The 19,707-nt window shown below is 42.4% G+C and overlaps 1 protein-coding gene across 11 annotated transcripts in view; it reads left to right on the top strand.

The window, feature by feature from the left end:
- NR3C2 (nuclear receptor subfamily 3 group C member 2) overlaps positions 1-19,707 on the top strand; it is a 139,644-nt gene that overhangs the window by 81,300 nt on the left and 38,637 nt on the right. For 10 of the 11 annotated variants that reach the window (XM_081208341.1, XM_081208344.1, XM_081208342.1 and 7 more), the window contains one exon: positions 669-820. In XM_081208341.1, the coding sequence (XP_081064467.1) occupies positions 669-820 (152 nt within the window). The remainder of the gene's footprint in view (positions 1-668; positions 821-19,707) is intronic. The other variant, XM_081208339.1, reaches the window with a different exon arrangement.

Here is a 19,707-nt window from a genome sequence, read left to right on the forward strand (position 1 = left end):
GAAGGGCAAGTAATAAATTAAAATGATGATGGAGTTTGTGGCACTCATTCAGTCTGACTGCACTTGAACATTTGATAAATCACGGTTCATCACGATATGAATGAGCTCAGCATCCTGCTGTGCGGCACTGCTCCCCTGCTCTTTCTGTAGCTGTGAGGAGGAATTCAGACATTTTCACTTTTATTTTTGCTTAACCCGTTTGTCATGTCATCTGAACCCACTAATCTCTGATTGATCTTAACTACGGTTTAATTGAAACAAGCCAGCTTCAAACTGTGGCTTATTAATCTGACTTGTTTCAATAAACTATAGTTAAGATTAACCAAAAATTTACAGTTTAGATGCAACACTTAAATGTGACTAATCATAAGCAAAGGTTTATGATCTCACAGCAGCTCTGGAGGAGAGCCTGAAGGAAAACTAGGCTTGTTCCCTTAATGATAATCCATAACGATAGTTTACTGTGACACTCAAAAACAGTCACTGTGTGTTTATGGGTGGTTTTCATATAACAAGTGAAATCTATCAACACAAACAATGCCAATGTCAAGGGGTTGTGGCTCCCTAAATTCATGACCCTTATTGAGCACACATAACAATGAATTGGAGATTATTTGTGGCACATATGACTTGAATTGATCAAACTTGTTTTTCCCCCTCCCTCATAGCTCCTCATTGAGAAGTGTGTCGTCTGGATCCTCAAGACCTTCCAAAGTCTGTTTGGTGTGTGGAGATGAGGCATCTGGGTGTCATTATGGAGTAGTTACCTGTGGCAGCTGTAAAGTCTTTTTCAAAAGAGCCGTGGAAGGTAAATCCTCATGTGGGTTCTTCTTTTATATTCTTTCTTATATGATTATAAGGAATTTTCATTGCATGTTCCACAATGCCTTTAACCTTAAGAACTATCACTTTAAAATGATTCAAAAGATGTATGCACCATCAGCTTTATCTACAAAACACCTGGCCGCAGTCTGCTGTATGCCTCTAAGCTTTAATTCACATTTCCATAACTTTATTTTAAACCCTGATTTGTTTCATCTGCTAGAAGAAGTAAATACCGTATTTTTCGCCCCATAAGACGCACCGGCCCATAAGACGCACCTAGATTTTTTGGGGGGAAATAAAGGGGAAAAAAATTATTTCCCCCCCAGGTGCGCTGCGCTACACCAGGAGCTTGGGGCGTGCGGAGCTCAGCGCGCCCCAAGCTTCTGCGTGCCGGCAAGGTCTCCGCTAGCGTGGGAGAGCCGGGCGCCTCTCCCAGGGCTAGCGGACCCCTGCGCTAATCCAGAAGCTTGGGGCGAGCTGAGGTCAGCTCGCCCCAAGCTTCTGCGTGCCGGCAAGCAGTCCGCTAGCCCTGGGAGAGCCGCGGGGCTCTCCCAGGGCTAGCGGATCGCTGCGCTACACCAGGAGCTTGGGGCGTGCTGAGCTCAGCGCGCCCCAAGCTTCTGCGTGCGCGCAAGCAGTCCGCTAGCCTTGGGAGAGCCGCGGGGCTCTCCCAGGGCTAGCGGATCGCTGCGCTACACCAGGAGCTTGGGGCGTGCTGAGCTCAGCGCGCCCCAAGCTTCTAGGTGCGTGCAAGCAGTCCGCTGCTGCCCCAACCCTCGCGCACCCGGTGGGACCTCCTGCCGGGTGCGCGAGGCTTGCAGACACTCGCCCGAAGCAGGGGGAGCCCTCCCGAGGGCTCCCCGTGCTTCGGGCGACAGGCTGCCGCCCCAAGCCTCGCGCACCCGGTGGGACCTCCTGCCGGGCGCGCGAGGCTTGCAGGCATTCGCCCCATAAGACGCACCCCGATTTCCCCTTCATTTTTGGAGGGGAAAAAGTGCGTCTTATGGGGCAAAAAATACGGTAATTTTTCTGTAGCCACAAATAAACATGTCCAAACCTTTCATAAGCTGGAGGGGGATTCTGGGTAGAGTCAGGCAGATGATGCATCCAACTGTTCTTCAGAAATCCATAAATAATAACAAATGTAGCTTAAAGCTAATTTATGCATGGTAGTTATACAATCATGAACCCACCCTTTTAAGATTGATAAGCATTTGCATTCTCCTTCTAAAAAAGAAATGTTTAGGCCTGGGGAGGAATCTACTTTTCATTAAGAAGCATGGGTTTCAAGTGCCTGGAAATAAGTGATTTGTTTTTTAAGAAGGCATTTCAAGAACGCATACTTGCCTCTAGTTCTCACTCTGAAAACAATCTTTTGGACTATTCTGTATCCCCTACTCTTTTTCACTCATCTGCTCTAGCTTCATTTGACAGTCCTGTCCCTTTATCCTGGCAATTTCTCTCCACTTTCTGTCCTGCTCTTGATCTTAGTTAACACACCTTCCCTTCCGTAGTGTTGTGTCCTGCACTATATTTGACTGTTCATGCCATTCAACTGTACCTATCAGTATAAAGGTTTAAAGGTGAAGGGCTGGAAATAGAACAATTCAGCAAAACAGAGTTTTCGGGTAACTAATTTTCCTCTAGAGTTATGGACTTGAATTCTGTGCCTCTGTCTTCCTACTAAGAAGTTCCGCTGGATGTAATGGGACTCACTTAAAGTGAGTGTGACTGAGGTTACTATCTTAGGGTGTTTAATGATGACACACTGTTGAAAAGTTCAGCATTATAAAGTTCATTGGAATACCCAAATTTATTGAGTGGGAAAACTCACTACTAGATGATGTGAGACAGCATATTCTATTTTACCAGGTGTTTCTTACATGGATAAAAGGAGAAAGAGAGGCAGGCTGCTGCTTTGAGTGACAGGCACATTGTCCTCCTAACCTCCAACTCTGCCTCTGAATGTATCGTTGGCTCAATGTAGATGTCAAGCTTAACTATAGTTTGGCAGGATGTCTGAATTGCAGTTGGCTAGAAGAAGGGAAGAATCTGATTTGGGTCTGTAAGCAAGGGCAGTTTTAGCTATGGACTGGTGTGATGTCTGAATTAACAAGTCACATTTACGGCCATCACTCTGCAGTGACTGCTGCATGTGGAAACAGGAGTGAATTTATGAAGCTGAACACTGAGATAATGAAATGTGAAAGGGGTTGTCTGGTGTAAATTTGGAAGCTCATACTGTGGTTTGAGCTCTAGAATTATGGTTAGAGATGCAAACCATGGTTTGGGGTGATGTCTCAGGGTTGAATTTGTGTTTATATGCATCCATGTATATTCCTTTGTGGGAGCTTATTGGTATAGGGACCCAGAGGCAGATTAATAGCTCTCTGTCCATCTTGTATTCAAAACTTTTGCAATTACATTGGTACCTCGGGTTACAAACACTTCAGGTTACAAACACTTTGGGTTACAGACTCCGCTAACCCGGAAGTGGTACCTCGGGTTAATAACTTTACCTCATGATGAGAACAGAAATTGCATGGCAGTGGCATGGCGGCAGTGGGAGGCCCCATTAGCTAAAGTGGTGCCTCAGGTTAAGAACGGTTTCAGGTTAAGAATGGACCTCCAGAATGAATTAAATTCGTAACAAGAGGTACCACTGTACTTGTAATGTTTGTTTTGCTACCTTTGGAATTGACAATTGACAATTAATTTAATTTAAGCATCCCAGAAAAAAAATGAAAGAAAAAAGAGGGAAAATAGAGCTTAATCTAACAAAAATATTAGATTCACAGAATCGGTATGTTTTCAGATTCCCCCTCCCACTCATTTGCCAGCAGATATTCTCCCACAGTTTCAAAGTGATTCTGCATCCTGTAGTGACTAGAGAGACATACAGTGGCAATGTATACAAGGGTGACTAGAGTACTTCTTTTCAGTGTTTTTCTCTATGTCTTTTACCTGGGCATTATGCTACTGTTGACCGTTTCTAGCCTCTAGAGTTTAAATTTACTTTTCTGTTAGGAAAAAGTACAGCAGACCTGCAACTTATGCACACTTAAGTTGTGCCCATTCAGCTTTAGGTGCTTGGCAGAATAAATCAAAAAATTAAAAACGAGGTAGAAAATAAGAGAGTATCCATGGGGGTGGGGGACTTTGGCAACCCCAACTGCCATTGCACCAAGTGTGTTTTGACAATACATAATTTTGGCTTTAGGCGCTACCCTGGAATGTAAGCTCCACATAAGTTGTGGGTCTGCTCCATGTAGCAATAGTCTGATCTTGTCTCCTCCGACTCTAGCTTCCCTCCTCATCTAATGAGATTTTAGCCACATTCAATTATTGTGCTAAAGATGCAGCAGAAGAGAGGCGTGATTGCTTGTGTTCACCTGTTGACTCTACCTTTCTCTCCTAGTTATTCCCTTTACTAACAAAATTGAGATTGTACGTTCTTCAAGACAGAGATCTGTATAGTTTGCTTACACTACTCTGTAAGGTGACATGTAGGACAGTAATGCTATATACATAATAAACTTGGCAAAGAACATTTATGAGAGATATTAATTAAAGGCAAGACTTTACGATGGATCATTTACAAGTTGTTAGTGATCAGTGTTCAGTTGTTGCTCATCACTTGTTGCTGCAGACTTGTGTGAACTACATAGCAACAGCACAGTGAAACTGAAAGCTTGGAAGGTGTTAGGTGCATAGGACAGATGGAATAAGCTTAGTCTGTTACCTGATTAAAGCCCTTCATTTTAAAAAGGGGCAAGGAGTGCGTTACCATTTTAGCTGATTCAGCAGCAGTTAGCTACAAACAGAAGCTGCTTAGGATGGTGGTGGATTTTTTTTTTTAATGACATCAATTTTTCTACTCAAATTCAGAAAATACTATCTTGTGTGTTTTGTTTTCGAGGATTACTGGTGTTCATTAGCTAGACGAGGTTTTCGATGCAGCGCTAGCATAGACTTGGTGTCTGCAGTGGGGTGGGGGTTGAAGTTGCCTATTAGCATTCTCTGTCTCTCATTAGGTTTACTATCTGGGTGAACACTTGTTTGGAGTGACCCTCCCCTCCAGTGTGGACTACTTGGGCACATTAGAGACCCTGTATCACCCATCTCTGCACTCTCCGTCTGCCTGATCTGATAGTGGTGATCTCATAGAATCATAGAATCATAGAGTTGGAATAGACCACAAGGGCCATCAAGTCCAACCCCCTGCCAAGCAGGAAACACCATCAGAGCACTCCTGACATATTGTTGTCAAGCCTCTGCTTAAAGACCTCCAAAGAAGGAGAGTCCACCACACTCCTTGGCAGCAAATTCCACTGTCGAACAGCTCTTACTGTCAGGAAGTTCTTTCTAATGTTTAGGTGGAATCTTCTTTCTTGTAGTTTGGATCCATTGCTCCGTGTCTGCTTCTCTGGAGCAGCAGAAAACAACCTTTCTCCCTCCTCTATATGACATCCTTTTATATATTTGAACATGGCTATCATATCACCCCTTAACCTCCTCTTCTCCAGGCTAAACATGCCCAGCTCCCTTAGCCGTTCCTCATAAGGCATCGTTTCCAGGCCTTTGACCATTTTGGTTGCCCTCCTCTGGATACGGATCTCTGGATCTCAGACATGAGGAGGAGGAACTTCCAGAATGGATGTTCTAGGAGACTTCAACATCCATGTTAAGGCTTACTTGTCAGAGGTAGAGGTAATTCAGGATTGTCATGGCAGCCATAAGGTCATGGGGCTGCCTCCAGTTGTCAGTGGCCCAACATGTGCTAAAGGTCATGCTATGGTATGGAAATGAGAGGGATTTTTCTTCTCTCCTTTCATGGCCAAATGAAATGAGATTTAGGCTTGTCGTGTCTTCCTCTCTCTGCATGGGTGAGAGAACAATCCAATCTCAGGTTGATGGGTCCTAGAGAGAGTTATGAGAGCACTTGCAGTATTTCCATTAGCATGGCTGGTGGTCCTGTCAAAGCCCTGGTTGCTTTGTGGATTGTGGAAGTGACTCAGTTGATATAATTGCTCCTAAGCTCCCTTTTGGTGCTGCTGGTTTGGCCCCTTGGTTTACAGGCAGATATGAGTGGTGTATGAGAACAGACAGTGATGGGAATGCAAGTCAGAAGTGGATCCAGCAAAACACAATGAAGAGCTCATCTCAGAGTCTTCTGTGACTTTATTTGCTAAGCACTTGGAAATTTGCATCCTTAATAATTTGCATGCCACTTCATTGCCATTAAATGGGTCTCTAGTGAACTGGGATTAATTTCAGTTATTGAGGCCTAGGGACATAAACAAGGTGCTTGGAAGAGTACAGCGTGCCATCTTTTTGCTTGACCGTTGCTGCTTCTGGCTCATAATATTGAGCAGGAAGTAATAAATACCTGCTTGCTAGAAGGTGAGTTCTGAACCACCTTAAAGGACTATTCCAGCTCTTAGCCAAATGTCCAATGTAATATTTTTGGAAAGTGCTCAAGTGGATGGTTGTTGTGCAAGACTTGGATGGCACTGATTATCTAGATCCATTTCAGTGTACTTACAGGGTTGAACTTTGCACTGAAAAGGCTATTTGCAGATAAACAGTGATTTGTACACTAATAGTTACCTTGGCTGTGAACATGGATAAGTGGGAAGGCTATTTGTAGGATTGGCCAGAGCAGTCTAGGATCTCTATTATTAGAAAACTGTAAGTCTTGGTGAAAAATAATGCAGGGCCCTACTGCTCCCCTCCCACTCTATCCCCCCCCCCCGCATTTTCTTTAGTATATGTGGATGAACCTCAGAACTCTGGGTGTCATTAGGTAACTTAGGCTGGAATGGGAGTTGTCTTCTTGATCCTTGTGCATTTTCTTTCTCTTTTTCCTTTTTTTGATATCTGGGACCAATGGATTGCAATCTTTGTCTGTGCATTTGGAATGAACATAATCTTTAAAAAGGAAAGGCAACTTTATTAATCTCTGTGTCTGGGAGTTTCACATTTCGCCTAAATGTAATTTGATACCTGAAGCCAAGAACTCAATCATTCATTCTCTGCCACATGGATCCAGAAATAAGACACTTCTGTTAGCCTGTGCACCGCATAATGCATGCAAATGCTATGCTTAACAATGCTAGCTGAAATTGTGAAAGTGATAGGTGCTTATTTGCTCTGATATTGTGTCATTATAATGATATACTATTGGGAGAAATTAATAACAGCACTCATTGTTTAGTATGCACTAGCACGTAAAATCAAAAGCTAATGAAAGCCAACACTGTTGGAAAGTAATAATCTTAGACTTGCCATCATAAAACAGAATAGCCTAGCAGTGAGGAGAAATTTCTGCAGAATCAAACATAAAATGCCAAATTGAAAGATGGGAACTTTACAGGCTTTGGGAATTGGGACGGATATCTCATATTTGTTTTCCCACTGGGTCACCTTGTCGGTACTTGTGTGCTATTCAGTTTGAAACATAAGAGGAAGCCATTTTACAATAATATGCCTTTATACTGATTACAGGCACACAAATGTCTCTATCCCCAATAAGAGTGTGACATTTAGTCTTGATTTATTAGAACCAATTGAAATGTGATTTATTGCTTGGTCTCTGCTTTACTCTTTCACAATTAATTTGTTGAGGACACAGTATCCCCTAGTTTGGAAAATGTTAAAACCTTGCAAGTTAGAAATGCAAAGGAAGGGGTGGGCGTGGCTTGTTGGAAAGTTAAATGGCAGCATAATTCTGTGTCTCCAATCGCCCTGGGACAAAATCTAAGCAAAGTGGATCATATTGACATCTAATCAAAAGTTTTATATAGCCTCGGCAAGGAGATAATTCAAGGAATACATGGACCAAAAAGCAAACCTTCAAGGTTAGTTAGAGGGAGCTTTATCTGAGGCTTCAGAGGAAGCCTCAGACACTGACATGGCTAAAAGCATCATGAAAGCCCCAAAGGCAGGAAAGTAGCTGCTACAATGGAGGAGGCCAGAGACGCAGATGTGTACATTAATAAAATAAGGCAAGCCCTAGCCTTGGACTGGAGAGCAGCCCTAGCTCCACTTGAGAAGAAATTCTATTTGCTATCTGACCAACTGTCAGGTGTTTCTAAAACTGAATATGATGCACACAATCTTGCTCTAACCACCCAGTCTGCGACCCAGCTCTCACAAATGGAGACTGAATATTTAGCTGTGAAGCTGGAGGAAGAATCAGACAGGGACAGGAAGAGAAATGTGAAGGAACAACTGATGCTGGAAATGAACTTTTAAATGTTGCAGGATGTAGAACACATATTTGGTGCAGTTTGGGAGGGAGCCTGCCAAACATATTGCTCCTGCAATATGATGGCATGGCATTTGTACAGCATAACATTTGACCCAATATCTGGCTTAGTTCATGGTGATCATATGTAGAGCCATATCTTTTCTCTAGCTTTCTGGAGGGCTGTAGGCAACACAATGACTGAGACAACAAAGGTGGGCAGTTTGAAATGAGCATGGTCAAACACACATGAGAAACTGTCATAGGGTTTCCTCTGTGGCAGTGATGATGGCATATAATTCCTACTTTTCCATCACCATTGCATCTGTGAACTGTTGGCCAGCAGAGTAGTCCTGAATGGTAAAGAGACTCAACTATTGTAATGTATCTGCATGCCTTAAAAATAATAATGCATTTTGATACAGAAGAAAAAACGGAAAGTAATAAACAATAGGAAAAAAGAGTTACATATTCTATTACATTCAAAAATACAATCATTGACAGACTTCCCTTCCTTGGTTCCTTTTATATTCCACTTCCTCTCACATATTCTTAGTTTCCCCAATCTTTCCCATTAATTCTAGTTCTGGGCCTGCCTTTTAAGATAATTAGAAAACTTCAGATGGTGCATTTAAAAAATAAGCTGAGCCTCCCCCAATGCCCACTCACTGGTGCAATTGTAGGGAAGAGCTCAGAAGCTTTCTGATTAACTATAATTTATCCTGAGCTCTATCCCTTCATTTTTTTAAAAAAAAAATAGATTAATATTTATCCCACCCATCCCTGGATAGCAACAGTAGTCAGCGGGGTGACGCCACAGCCCTTACTTGGCATCACTGCCTACTGAGAGGGAGAGGTCAAAGGTCAAGGTGGAGGCATGGTCAGCACAGTGCAAACTCAGTGGTGGGAGCACTGATGATGCCAGTGATGGGAGGTCAGGCAACTACTGCCTCCCTGCCCTGCCGCTGGATAACATTCTGAGAGCACTGACCAGTGTTTAAAAGAACATTTAAAACTTACACCAGGACTCCCAAGCATCATGCCTGCATATAGCAGTTCAGTGCCTAGTTGCAGTGGTGGACTGACTGAGGGCTAAGAAGCTGATAGAGACATCGATGACAGATGATTCCTCTAGATGAGTGAAGTCTGGAGTGGGTTTATTTGACAGTGTTCTCTTGGCTGAGGAACGCTCTTCTTAAAAAGGCTTGCTTGGTGGTCCCACATTAAAAAAAAAAAATTCTCCCAAAAAATGCTACCAACCATATATATTTACCTCTGCACATTGATGCTTGTTGCTTGCTTTTCAGCTAACATGAAGCGTTTGGGCCTGTTTTGTGTATTGTTATCCATTTCTATATGCCTAACCTCTGTTTTACTTTCTGGCGCTGGTTTGGACTTCAGCATTGAATTGATTGTATTTTAGTGTGTTCTTAATTTTGTGTTACATTTAAAGTGTGTATGTCTTCTAGAGAATTCATTTTGTGCAGTGACAAATAAGGGTAAATGTATTAATAATAATAATAATAATAAATTTTATTCATATCCCGCCCTCCCCAGCCGAAGCCGGGCTCAGGGCGGCTAACAACAATAAAACAGTACAAAAGTACAACATAAACAACATTCTAAAATCATTCATTATAAAAATTAATTAATTCAAGCCACTGGCAACCATTGGGCCAGAGCTCTGCGAAGATTGCCGAGGGAGGGAGTCAGGCTGTGCCCTAGCCAAAGGCCTGGTGGAACAGCTCTGTCTTGCAGGCCCTGCGGAAAGATGTCAAGTCCCGCAAGGCCCTGGTCTCTTGTGACAGAGCGTTCCACCAGATCGGAGCCACAGCCGAAAAAGCCCTGGCTCTAGTTGAGGCCAGCCTAACCTCTCTGAGGCCTGGGACCTTCAAGATGTTTTTATTTGAAGACAGTAGGTTTCTCTGTGGGGCATACCAGGAGAGGCGGTCCCGTAGGTACGAGGGTCCTAGGCCGTATAGGGCTTTAAAGGTTAAAACCAGCACCTTAAACCTGATCCTGTACTCCACCGGGAGCCAGTGCAGCTGGTATAGCACCGGGTGAATGTGATCTCGCAGCGAAGACCTCGTAAGGAGTCTCGCTGCAGCATTCTGCACCCGCTGGAGTTTCTGGGTCAGTCTCAAGGGCAGCCCCACGTAGAGCGAGTTACAATAATCCAGTCTGGAGGTGACCGTCGCGTGGATCACAGTGGCTAGGTCAGGGCGAGAGAGGTAAGGAGCCAACTGCTTAGCTTGGCGGAGATGGAAAAATGCCGCCTTTGTTATAGCTGCAATCTGCGCCTCCATGGAAAGGGAGGTGTCGAAGATTACACCCAAACTCTTAACGGACGGTGCTGGCACTAATTGCACCCCCGCAAGAGATGGGAGTTGCCCCCCCAATCCCATATCGCCCCGTCCCAGCCACAGGACCTCTGTCTTCGAAGGATTTAGCTTCAACCGGCTCCCACGTAACCATCCAGCCACAGCTTCCAAACATCTGGTCAGTGTGTCTGGGGCCGAGTCAGGATGGCCATCCATCAACAGATAGAGTTGGGTGTCATCGGCATACTGATGACAACCCAGCCCAAAACTCCGAACAAGCTGGGCGAGGGGGCGCATAAAGATGTTGAAAAGCATCGGGGAGAGTATCGCACCCTGAGGTACTCCACACACCAAGGAGTGGCGCGATGACAATTCCCCCCCAAGCGCCACCCTCTGTCCCCGACCAGAGAGAAACGAGCGCAGCCATTGAAGGACTGTGCCCTGGATCCCCACGTCGGCAAGGCGGTGGTCCAGAAGTTCGTGATCGACCATGTCGAAAGCTGCTGATAGATCTAGAAGAATCAGCAGCCCCGACCCGCCTCGATCCAGCTGTCTATGAAGGTCATCTGTTAGGGCGACCAGAGCCGTCTCGGTCCCATGACCAGCGCGGAAGCCGGACTGGAATGGATCCAGAGCCGATGTTTCATCCAGAAACCCACCAAGCTGTTCAGCAACCGCTCTCTCAATCACCTTACCCAGGAACGGAAGATTCGAAACCGGGCGGTAATTGGATAGATCTAAAGGATCTAATGATGTTTTCTTTAAGAGCGGGCGCACCACTGCCTCCTTCAGTTCCCCTGGGAATGTCCCCGTGCCAAGGGACAAATTGATGATATCCCCCAGGAGGGCCCGCACCTCGTCTGGACACGCTCTAATCAGCCAAGACGGGCACGGGTCGAGAGGACAGGTGGTGGGCTTTCCAGCTCGGAGGAGTCTGTCCACATCGGCTGGGGATTACAATCGAGATAAAATGCCACAATAGTTTTACCACTACTCTGTGGTAAACAATGTATGTAAACAATACTCTGAAACAATATGCACAAATTTATATTAGATGTAAGCTTTCTTATGAATCCTTTGCTGGAAGCAGCCTTGGCTACAAACTACACAATGAATGAATAAGATATATTTTTCAGATGCATGTTGCAACTGATGTATCAACAAGCTATATTTCCATTAAGGAAAAAGTCTGGTATTCAGACTACATCATGACTAGTAGTCACAATATAGCCTTCTGATCCATGAATTTTTCCAATCTTCTTTTCTTATTATAGAATCCTATAATAAAGCTAGGTGTCTTCTTTTTCTTGTCCTGCTTGTCAAATATAGGGGTTTCACAATAATACTATTTCAAAATTTAATCAAGTGTTTAAGTAGAGTGAAGTCCTCACATTATTTCAAATTGCTGTACTTATTTTCAGCATTTTCAGAGTTGGAACAACTTATTTTCAGCATTGTATATGAATACTTTCTATGAATATCACCAGCTGCTGCTTCTTTTAGCAGGGCTCTTAGCATTAATAGCTTCATGGCTGCTTCTACTTCTTCTTGTTGTTGTTTTAAAAGCTGTTGAAAATCTTCCTGCCTGCAGTTTGTAGAGGCCTTCAACTAAAGAAGTTGGCAAAACTATTGTCCCTTAACAGGAGACACACACTTAAAACAAAAAGTGACTGACAGACTAAATCAGGGTTAATTGCTTGGCTAAATGCATTGTTGTAAGTTAACTTGTGCCCATTTAGAGGTGTCAGAAACATGGAGTTTGGCTTTGAGCCCTTCTGTGTGTTGGCATAGTAGGCATTAATCATTATACTCATTACCAGGGTTAACTGACCACTTCCTAGCAATAGTGAAAATTGAGGTCATCAGTCTTTCTTGTTAAACCAGAAAGAGAGATCTCTCACACATTATATTAATCATTAGCTCACAAATTGTGCAACATTTATGCTTGATTTTCTTCTGCTAGGAACAAACTTTATCTTCTTTTTCCTTCCTCCGCCTTGTATATGTCTATCTATAAATGCCATCTTAATTATGGTGGGTTAACCTCTGTCACATCTACATAACAAATAATAATAATAAATGAACTCGTTACCTAATTGAAGTACAAGCACCTGTTCTAGACATCAGTATTCATTAAGTCCTACTGCCAGATTCAATAGCTGTAGCTGGAATTGGTCAGTCTGATTTCCTGATATGAAGCAACATTTTCATGGAGATCGTTACTTCTGCACTTCTTTTGTATTTTTACTTCTTTGTGTGTGATCAACTTGTGTTACAGTATCAGTGTCTCAGTTTGGAATGTCTCAGTTTCATTTGGAACGATGTTTGATGAATGGAACAGTTAAACATCAGGACCAACAAAATGAGTAGATTAGTCAAAGAACATGATACTTCCTTTTAAATTATTTCTGTGAGAGGCCTTGAAACAATGCTCATTGCCTTACTACCATAAAGAAGATTAATCTCTTAAAGCTGAGATTTCCCAACATCTGAAGTACTGAGGCAAACAAAAAATAATCTGAAAGTTGTCTTTTAAAGTGCTTTCAGTACCCCTGGTTATTAGATAGGAGAGCAACAGATATTTCATAACTAATATTTGTTCATGTTCCTGGGTTTTTAAAAAAACAAAACACCCTCTAGTTTCATTGACAATTTTAGGAAATGGCCTTGTATGAAATGAAGTAAGGACATAAACTCTTTGTGAATGAGATATTGTTTAAAACCAAGAACGTTTCCAAGCAAGTGGAGAATTGCTATATTTTTAAACAGGTTTTTGTTTGCTTGTTACATTTCTCTGTTTAGCTGGCCTTTGCACGATTTTAGTTTGGCACCGTATTTTAGGGGTTATTAAAAATTCGATGATGCGGTGGGGTTTTTGTGTTGGCATAAGGAGTGGAGCCAAAGAATTGGAATGTGATTGTTGTTCCATACGTTTCCTGCATCTTCTGTTGTTTCAACAATTCTTGGCAAACAGAAAAACTAAGAGCAGCCTGTAGAACGTTATTATTTAGTCTAAGAAACTGAACACACTCTTGAGCTGCGATAAGCATGCCTGTGTTGGGGGGATTATCTAGGACTGATGATGACAAATAAATGAATTAAAAGGAAGACAAAATTTTTAGTAAAAATGGTCACTTCTTTCTTTGAGGTTTGTTTTCCTGCTGGTCTAAGCATATATATATAGTAGGGACACTGTGGGTTAAATCACAGAGCCTAGGACTTGCCGATCAGAAGGTTGTCGGTTCAGATTCCTGCGACGGGGTGAGCTCCCAGTGCTCAGTCCCTGCTCCTGCCAACCTAGCAGTTCGAAAGCACGTCAAAGTGCAAGTAGATAAATAGGTACCGCTCCGGTGGGAAGGTAAACAGCATTTCCGTGTGCTGCTCTGGTTCGCCAGAAGCAGCTTAGTCATGCTGGCCAATAAAGCGAGATGAGCGCCGCAACCCCAGAGTCGGTCACGACTGGACCTAATGTTCAGGGGTCCCTTTACCTTTACCTTTAAGCATATATTGCTTGTATGGAAATAGTAGAAAGGCAATGAGTAATTACATATGCAAGTACTGCTGTTTAATATTTACTTAATGCCAGAACTGTGTAAGGCATTGCAGTGATATGAGCCATGCCCTGGAGGCTTATGTGGCACCCCAGACATAACAACATGCTAAATGTACTTTCTTTCTTAGGATAATGGCATTCCAAGTGATAGAAAGTGACTGACTTCATTTGCAAATAGAATAACTTTGATTCCTCACTTTCCCTTGCTCACCTGCTTTAGTGCATTTGCATAGGAATACTCTAAGTACTGCAATCATCCCTGTGCAGTATTGTAGAAAAGCAATTTCATTCTGTTTCTGTATGTGCAATATGCTACAATTGACCTTTCTGAATTTGGGGCTCTTCATTTTATAAGCATTAGAAACTGTGATTTATTTATTTTTTTAAAACCCTACAAAACTCCTCCACAGAAATTATGCCTTTTAAAGTGTGTCATGTCTCTCCCCACCCCCACCCCCACAGTGTTGGTTTTGGCTACTTTCCAGCTTTGAAAACCTCACACTGCTTCAAGAGTGTACATAAGTGGGAACATACTAATCAGTTATATGAAATATTTTACTACGTTTCATTATAATCTACTTACTAAAGTGGAAAAACCTTTTTAGCACGCTAAATTCATTTGCTCTAATTTTTGTTTGATTTAGTGCATGTGGCATTTTCAAACACACCTCTTACTTAGCTAATTTTATCTGGTTCACAGCCATACTAAGATAAATTCTTGATTACCACCATATTTTAAATCAGAATGCATTTTAATGCAGTGCCGGATTTACGTATAAGCTAAACAAGCTATAGCCTAGGGCCCCACTCTCTTGGGGGCCCCAAAAAAATTTAAAGGAAAAAAACCGGGATGTACATTTCCAAAATATAAGATAAAAAACAAATAAAATAAAACCTACATACAGCAACAGTGTTTTATTTTGTGTTGTGTAGGCTTTTGTGATGTAAGTAATGGGCCCCACCTGCTAGCCTGGTTTGCTCATTTCTATATATAGGGTGCCTACATTCTGCATGGACTGGTTGCGTGGCAACATGTGCAAATTGCTTTAGATACCTGTTAGGTCCATAAATTACCATATAGCATATATTCAGCACAAAAAACAGTGACAATTTGTTGTTGACAAAAGACAGCTGGACATAAAGGGCCCCATAATCTTCAGTAGCTTAGGGCCTCCTCAAACCTAAATCTGGCCCCGATTTTATGGAATATTTAAAAACGTATGTTTAAAAAGAGGATTGTGGTGTTGCCACAGCAGAACCCTTCACTTTAGGCTTCAGAATGCCAGTTGCTAGAAAGCAAGGGAGGGGACTGTGGTCTTCTGCTCGGGTCCTGCATCTTGGCCACTGTGAGAACAGGGTGCTGGACTAGGCGGGTCACTGGCCCCATCCAGAAGGTTCTCCTTATGTTCTTACATAAGTTAATGATTTGGTGGTCCTGACATTTTTTGTCGAAACCGCAAGTCAGGACCCCTGAAGTTGGTAGGCCCCAAGGCTCTAATGCTGGTAACATGCTTGGGCTGGAGAGTTCCAGTGTCTTAACCAATACCTTTCCATTCATTTCATTCTCAGGAGAGCCAGTGTGGTGTAGTGGTTAAGAGCGGTAGTCACGTAATCTGGTGAACTGGGTTCGCGTCTCCTCTCCTCCACATGCAGCTGCTGGGTGACCTTGGGCCAGTCACACTTCTTTGAAGTCTCTCAGCCCCACTCACCTCACAGAGTGTTTGTTGTGGGGGAGGAAGGGAAAGGAGATTGTTAGCCGCTGTGAGACTCCTGAAGGGGAGTGAAAAGCGGGATATCAAATCCAAACTCTTCTTCTTCTTCTTCTTCCACATGCAACCTCTGTTGTACACACACAGCTCTGTGTGACACTAAAGTGAATGGGGAAAGCTGGGATCATGCAGGAGTCTCTTTGTCTGATATGAATTATAATAGCACATGCTTGCGATAACTAAACATACTAACATTTTTTCCCTCAGCCATTTTATTGAAAAAGTTTTCACTGATAACAATGAACTCAAATCCCCCATCCCACTCCATCAAGTAAAGTGCAATCACAAAATCAAATATGTAAGCTCGTCTTCCCCCACTTTTCCCTGTGCTACTAGGATTATGGCAAATATTTGTTTCCTACAAGGATAAAACTGGTGAAGGGGTCTACTCTTTTGCATTCATAATAGATAGACCAAGTTGATCCAATGCATGGCCCAAGGGCAGCATGCAGCCCTCAAGGCCTTTTTGGGTGGCCCTCGGCAACATTTGACATGCCCCCCGCCAGTCCTCACACTGCCTTCCCAAAGCTTTGTAGTGATTTTCTTGCTTTCAGAAGGATGTGGGAGGGCTCTTGGACCCTGCCAGAGACTCACACCTCCTTTCCAAAGCCCTGTGCCTCGCTTACCTAGCTTTGGGAAAGCAGCATGAGAGCTAGGGTGGATGGGTGCCAAATTTGGGTCTCACTCCCTGCCCCCCATGCAACAAGGCAGTGTGAAACCCATGGGTTCCATGTCAAAATATTCTTGCGATCAAATTGGTATGAAAAATTGGACCACTCTAAGATAGACTATGGTAAATTGTTGTTTCCTCCTCTTTCAGTATATGCTTCTGATGGTGATGAGAAAGGAAGCTCGGGGTGGTAGTCCTTCTGAACATACTTGTCCAAAGAGTGTGACCTTTTCTATATGATGTTAAACATCAAGCACTCTTGAAATGAGGCCCTGAATACCAAACTTCGCTTTGCTTTCCCATTTTGTTCTGTTGAGTTTCATCATTAAGTCTGCTGAATTATGTTGTTGAATTCAAACCTTCCTTCTCCACCCGGTTGCTTCTGTGCTCACTGACAGTGTTCAGTCACAAGAAGCTCCCTGTTTGCCTCAAAGCAAGATGCATTTCTTGGGTGCAACAAAAGTTCTTCCATCCATTTAAGAAATCCCATTGCGGTGGAGCTCATCCAATGCACCTGTATCTATGGAGGCAGCCTATGAAATACATTGAGGCCACCGTGATAGAGCTGCTGTTGAATTGCAAATAGACCTCCCATTTTGGAATTCAGTGTAGACTTCTAAAATTTAAATGGTCTGACGAATGTATGCTAGAAACACTACAAATAACTTCCTGTATCTCTTGAACCATCCAAAGGAACAAGATAAAACCAGCATTTATCTTCCTGATAAAGTTACAAACAGAGTCCTTTTTAGGCCTCATTAGGACTTGAAGCAAAGTTAAAGACATGCTTTGAAAGTCACCTTCAGCATAAGAAGGCTTCCTTTTTTGTATGCATTTTGAACCCCCAATATAGTTGATGTGCCTCCAATTATTACATTATTGGCAACCTGTAAAAAATCATCCATCTTAAATCACTAGATCAGCAGATAGACGGATTTACCGGAGTATTTTAGTGGCACTGTTTAGGTATAATTGTTTCATAATCTACACAAAAGAAACAGAGGGGAAATGAATATTTGGAGCATGTTGAAAGACACATGCAAAAGAAGGAAAAACATCTACAAGGCCTGCTGAGAATACTGTAACAGCATAATTGTAGAAAATAGGAGGGAGGGAGCAAAGGAAGGAAGAAGGGGGCAAATACATATTAGAACAGAGATATAGAACAATCATGTGTTTGTTGTAATCTGATAATGGAGTGGGCAGTATGATCTATGAAAGATAAAGCAGGAGAGGCAATGCCTTTTAATTGAAAATTTCTTATTTTGTTTTGTTAAAGTTTAACACATCCTGTTTATCAAACATTCACTGTTAACATAAATGGCCTCTCCTTCAGTATTTGTACAGATTATTCTAGCAGTTCTGTTCATTTAGCTCAGAGTATCGCCTGCTTTCTTCCTTCGCGTCCCTTTTGAAGGGAATATAGGAAAAATCTTTGTAGCTGAAAGTGCACAAGCATTTTGAGCTTCACAGGCATATTTGAACTTGTCTATGGGAAGAGGTGATGGAGGCAACAGGGCAGGGGCAGGCAAAGAAGAAAAGAAATAGGAATATCCACTAAAGATAAAAGATATGTGAATCTATAAAGTCCAACATATGCTGGCCCTATGAAAGCTTGTTAAGTTATTGGTTCCTTTTGCTGAATGTAATGGAGGGAAACAGTGTCCCCCCCCCCCTTCCTAGCATACTGCCTCTCATTGGTTTTCACATCTTCCCAGTGGGAATAGATAAAGCTATGTTACATCTTCTAAAGCACACAGGAGTGTTAATTAGTGTAAAGTGGTTGTGTAGTATTGTGAGTTTCAATATATTAACCATATCGGAGATCTGAAGTACTGAACTTCCTTGCTTATATGCATAATTACTTAGGTACCCATTTAATTGAGGTTTTTTTGGCACTGGCTGCCAATTAGCTTCCAGGCCTAATTCAGAGCACCCGTTTTGACCTATAAAGCCTTAAGCAGTTCAGGGCCGCAATACCTCAAGGACAGCCCCTCCTCATATTGCCTGCCCTGGGCCCTGCGCTCATCATCTGAGACCCTTCTTCATGTGCCCGCTTCACAAGAGGTCTGAAGCATGGCAACACGAGAACGGGCCATTTCTGTGATGATTCGCTGTTTGTGGAATGCTTTCTCCAAGGAGGCTTGCCTGGTGTTCTCATTACATATCTTTCTCTGTGAAAACAAAATTATATGAAATAAAATCCCACCATACTGAATAGAAATGATCAGCATGTTTCTGTACCTTAGATAGGTGTAATTTATGTGTCATTTTTTCTTGCAATAACTAAATTCAAAATAGAATTTGATTCAAGTGGTTGGTGCATCTTTCTAAATAGGAGAGATCTATGGGACTAAGGGTTTTGAGCCAATGATGGTTGAACCCTATAGAGCTCGTCCTCTTTGTCCGGGACATTTTATTCATGCTTAGAACATGGTGAAAGAGAGCTGGATGGGCATATTGGAAATGTGCATATATCTCCCAGTGCTTATTATTTATTTGCTTGTTTTATGCATTTGTACTTCCCTTCATCAATAGGAAGAGCTGTAGCTCAATGGTAGAACATCTGCTTTGCATGCAGACGGTCCCAGGTTCAGTCCTCGTCATCTCCAGCTGTATAAATTTTTTTGAATGAATGAATGAATATGCCTGATGGTCTCTTGTTCTGCCTGTATATGTACCTCTGTGTGTATGTACACATAGGGAGGTGTTTCCCACCTTAGTTCTATCTTAATACTCTTTGTAGAGATGCTACACCAACGTTGCGAGTGTACACTTTTGAACCGCTCTTGGGATGCAATTAGAAAAGAAGCCAGATAATATCACGTTAAACCACTTTGTAGTAATATTAGACAATGCCGCTTTTATAAAAGAATATTTGCAGAAATAGTATCTTGGGGAGAAGATTGTTTCTGAAAATGAAAGTGGAAACTCTAGATGGTATAGAGAGTTGGAAGACTGAAGATGTGAAGTCAATGTGCATACTAATTATTATGAAATATCTAATTTACTTGGGAAAATGAGCCATATTCCTTTTGTGCCTTGCTTAAACATTTGCTTTTCTCCCTTTAATTGTGTTATTTTAACATGTGCTTCAACAGAAAGGTGAAGAGTAGAAAAAATTATGAAACGGGGAATTAAAGTACTGTAATGAACAACTGATCTCTCCATCGTTGATAAAGATACTTTGGCTGCAGTTCCCAGTCCACTTACTTGAGAATAGTTCCATTTAGTCAGCAAAATAATAGAAGCCACGATATGGAAGGAGGAAACAGCAGAGATATTCAGACTAAAGCGAAAGTTAGAATAAGAGAGAAGCA

This window comes from Podarcis bocagei (assembly GCF_964188305.1).
Source record: "Podarcis bocagei genome assembly, chromosome: 9".
Lineage (NCBI taxonomy): Eukaryota > Metazoa > Chordata > Lepidosauria > Squamata > Lacertidae > Podarcis > Podarcis bocagei.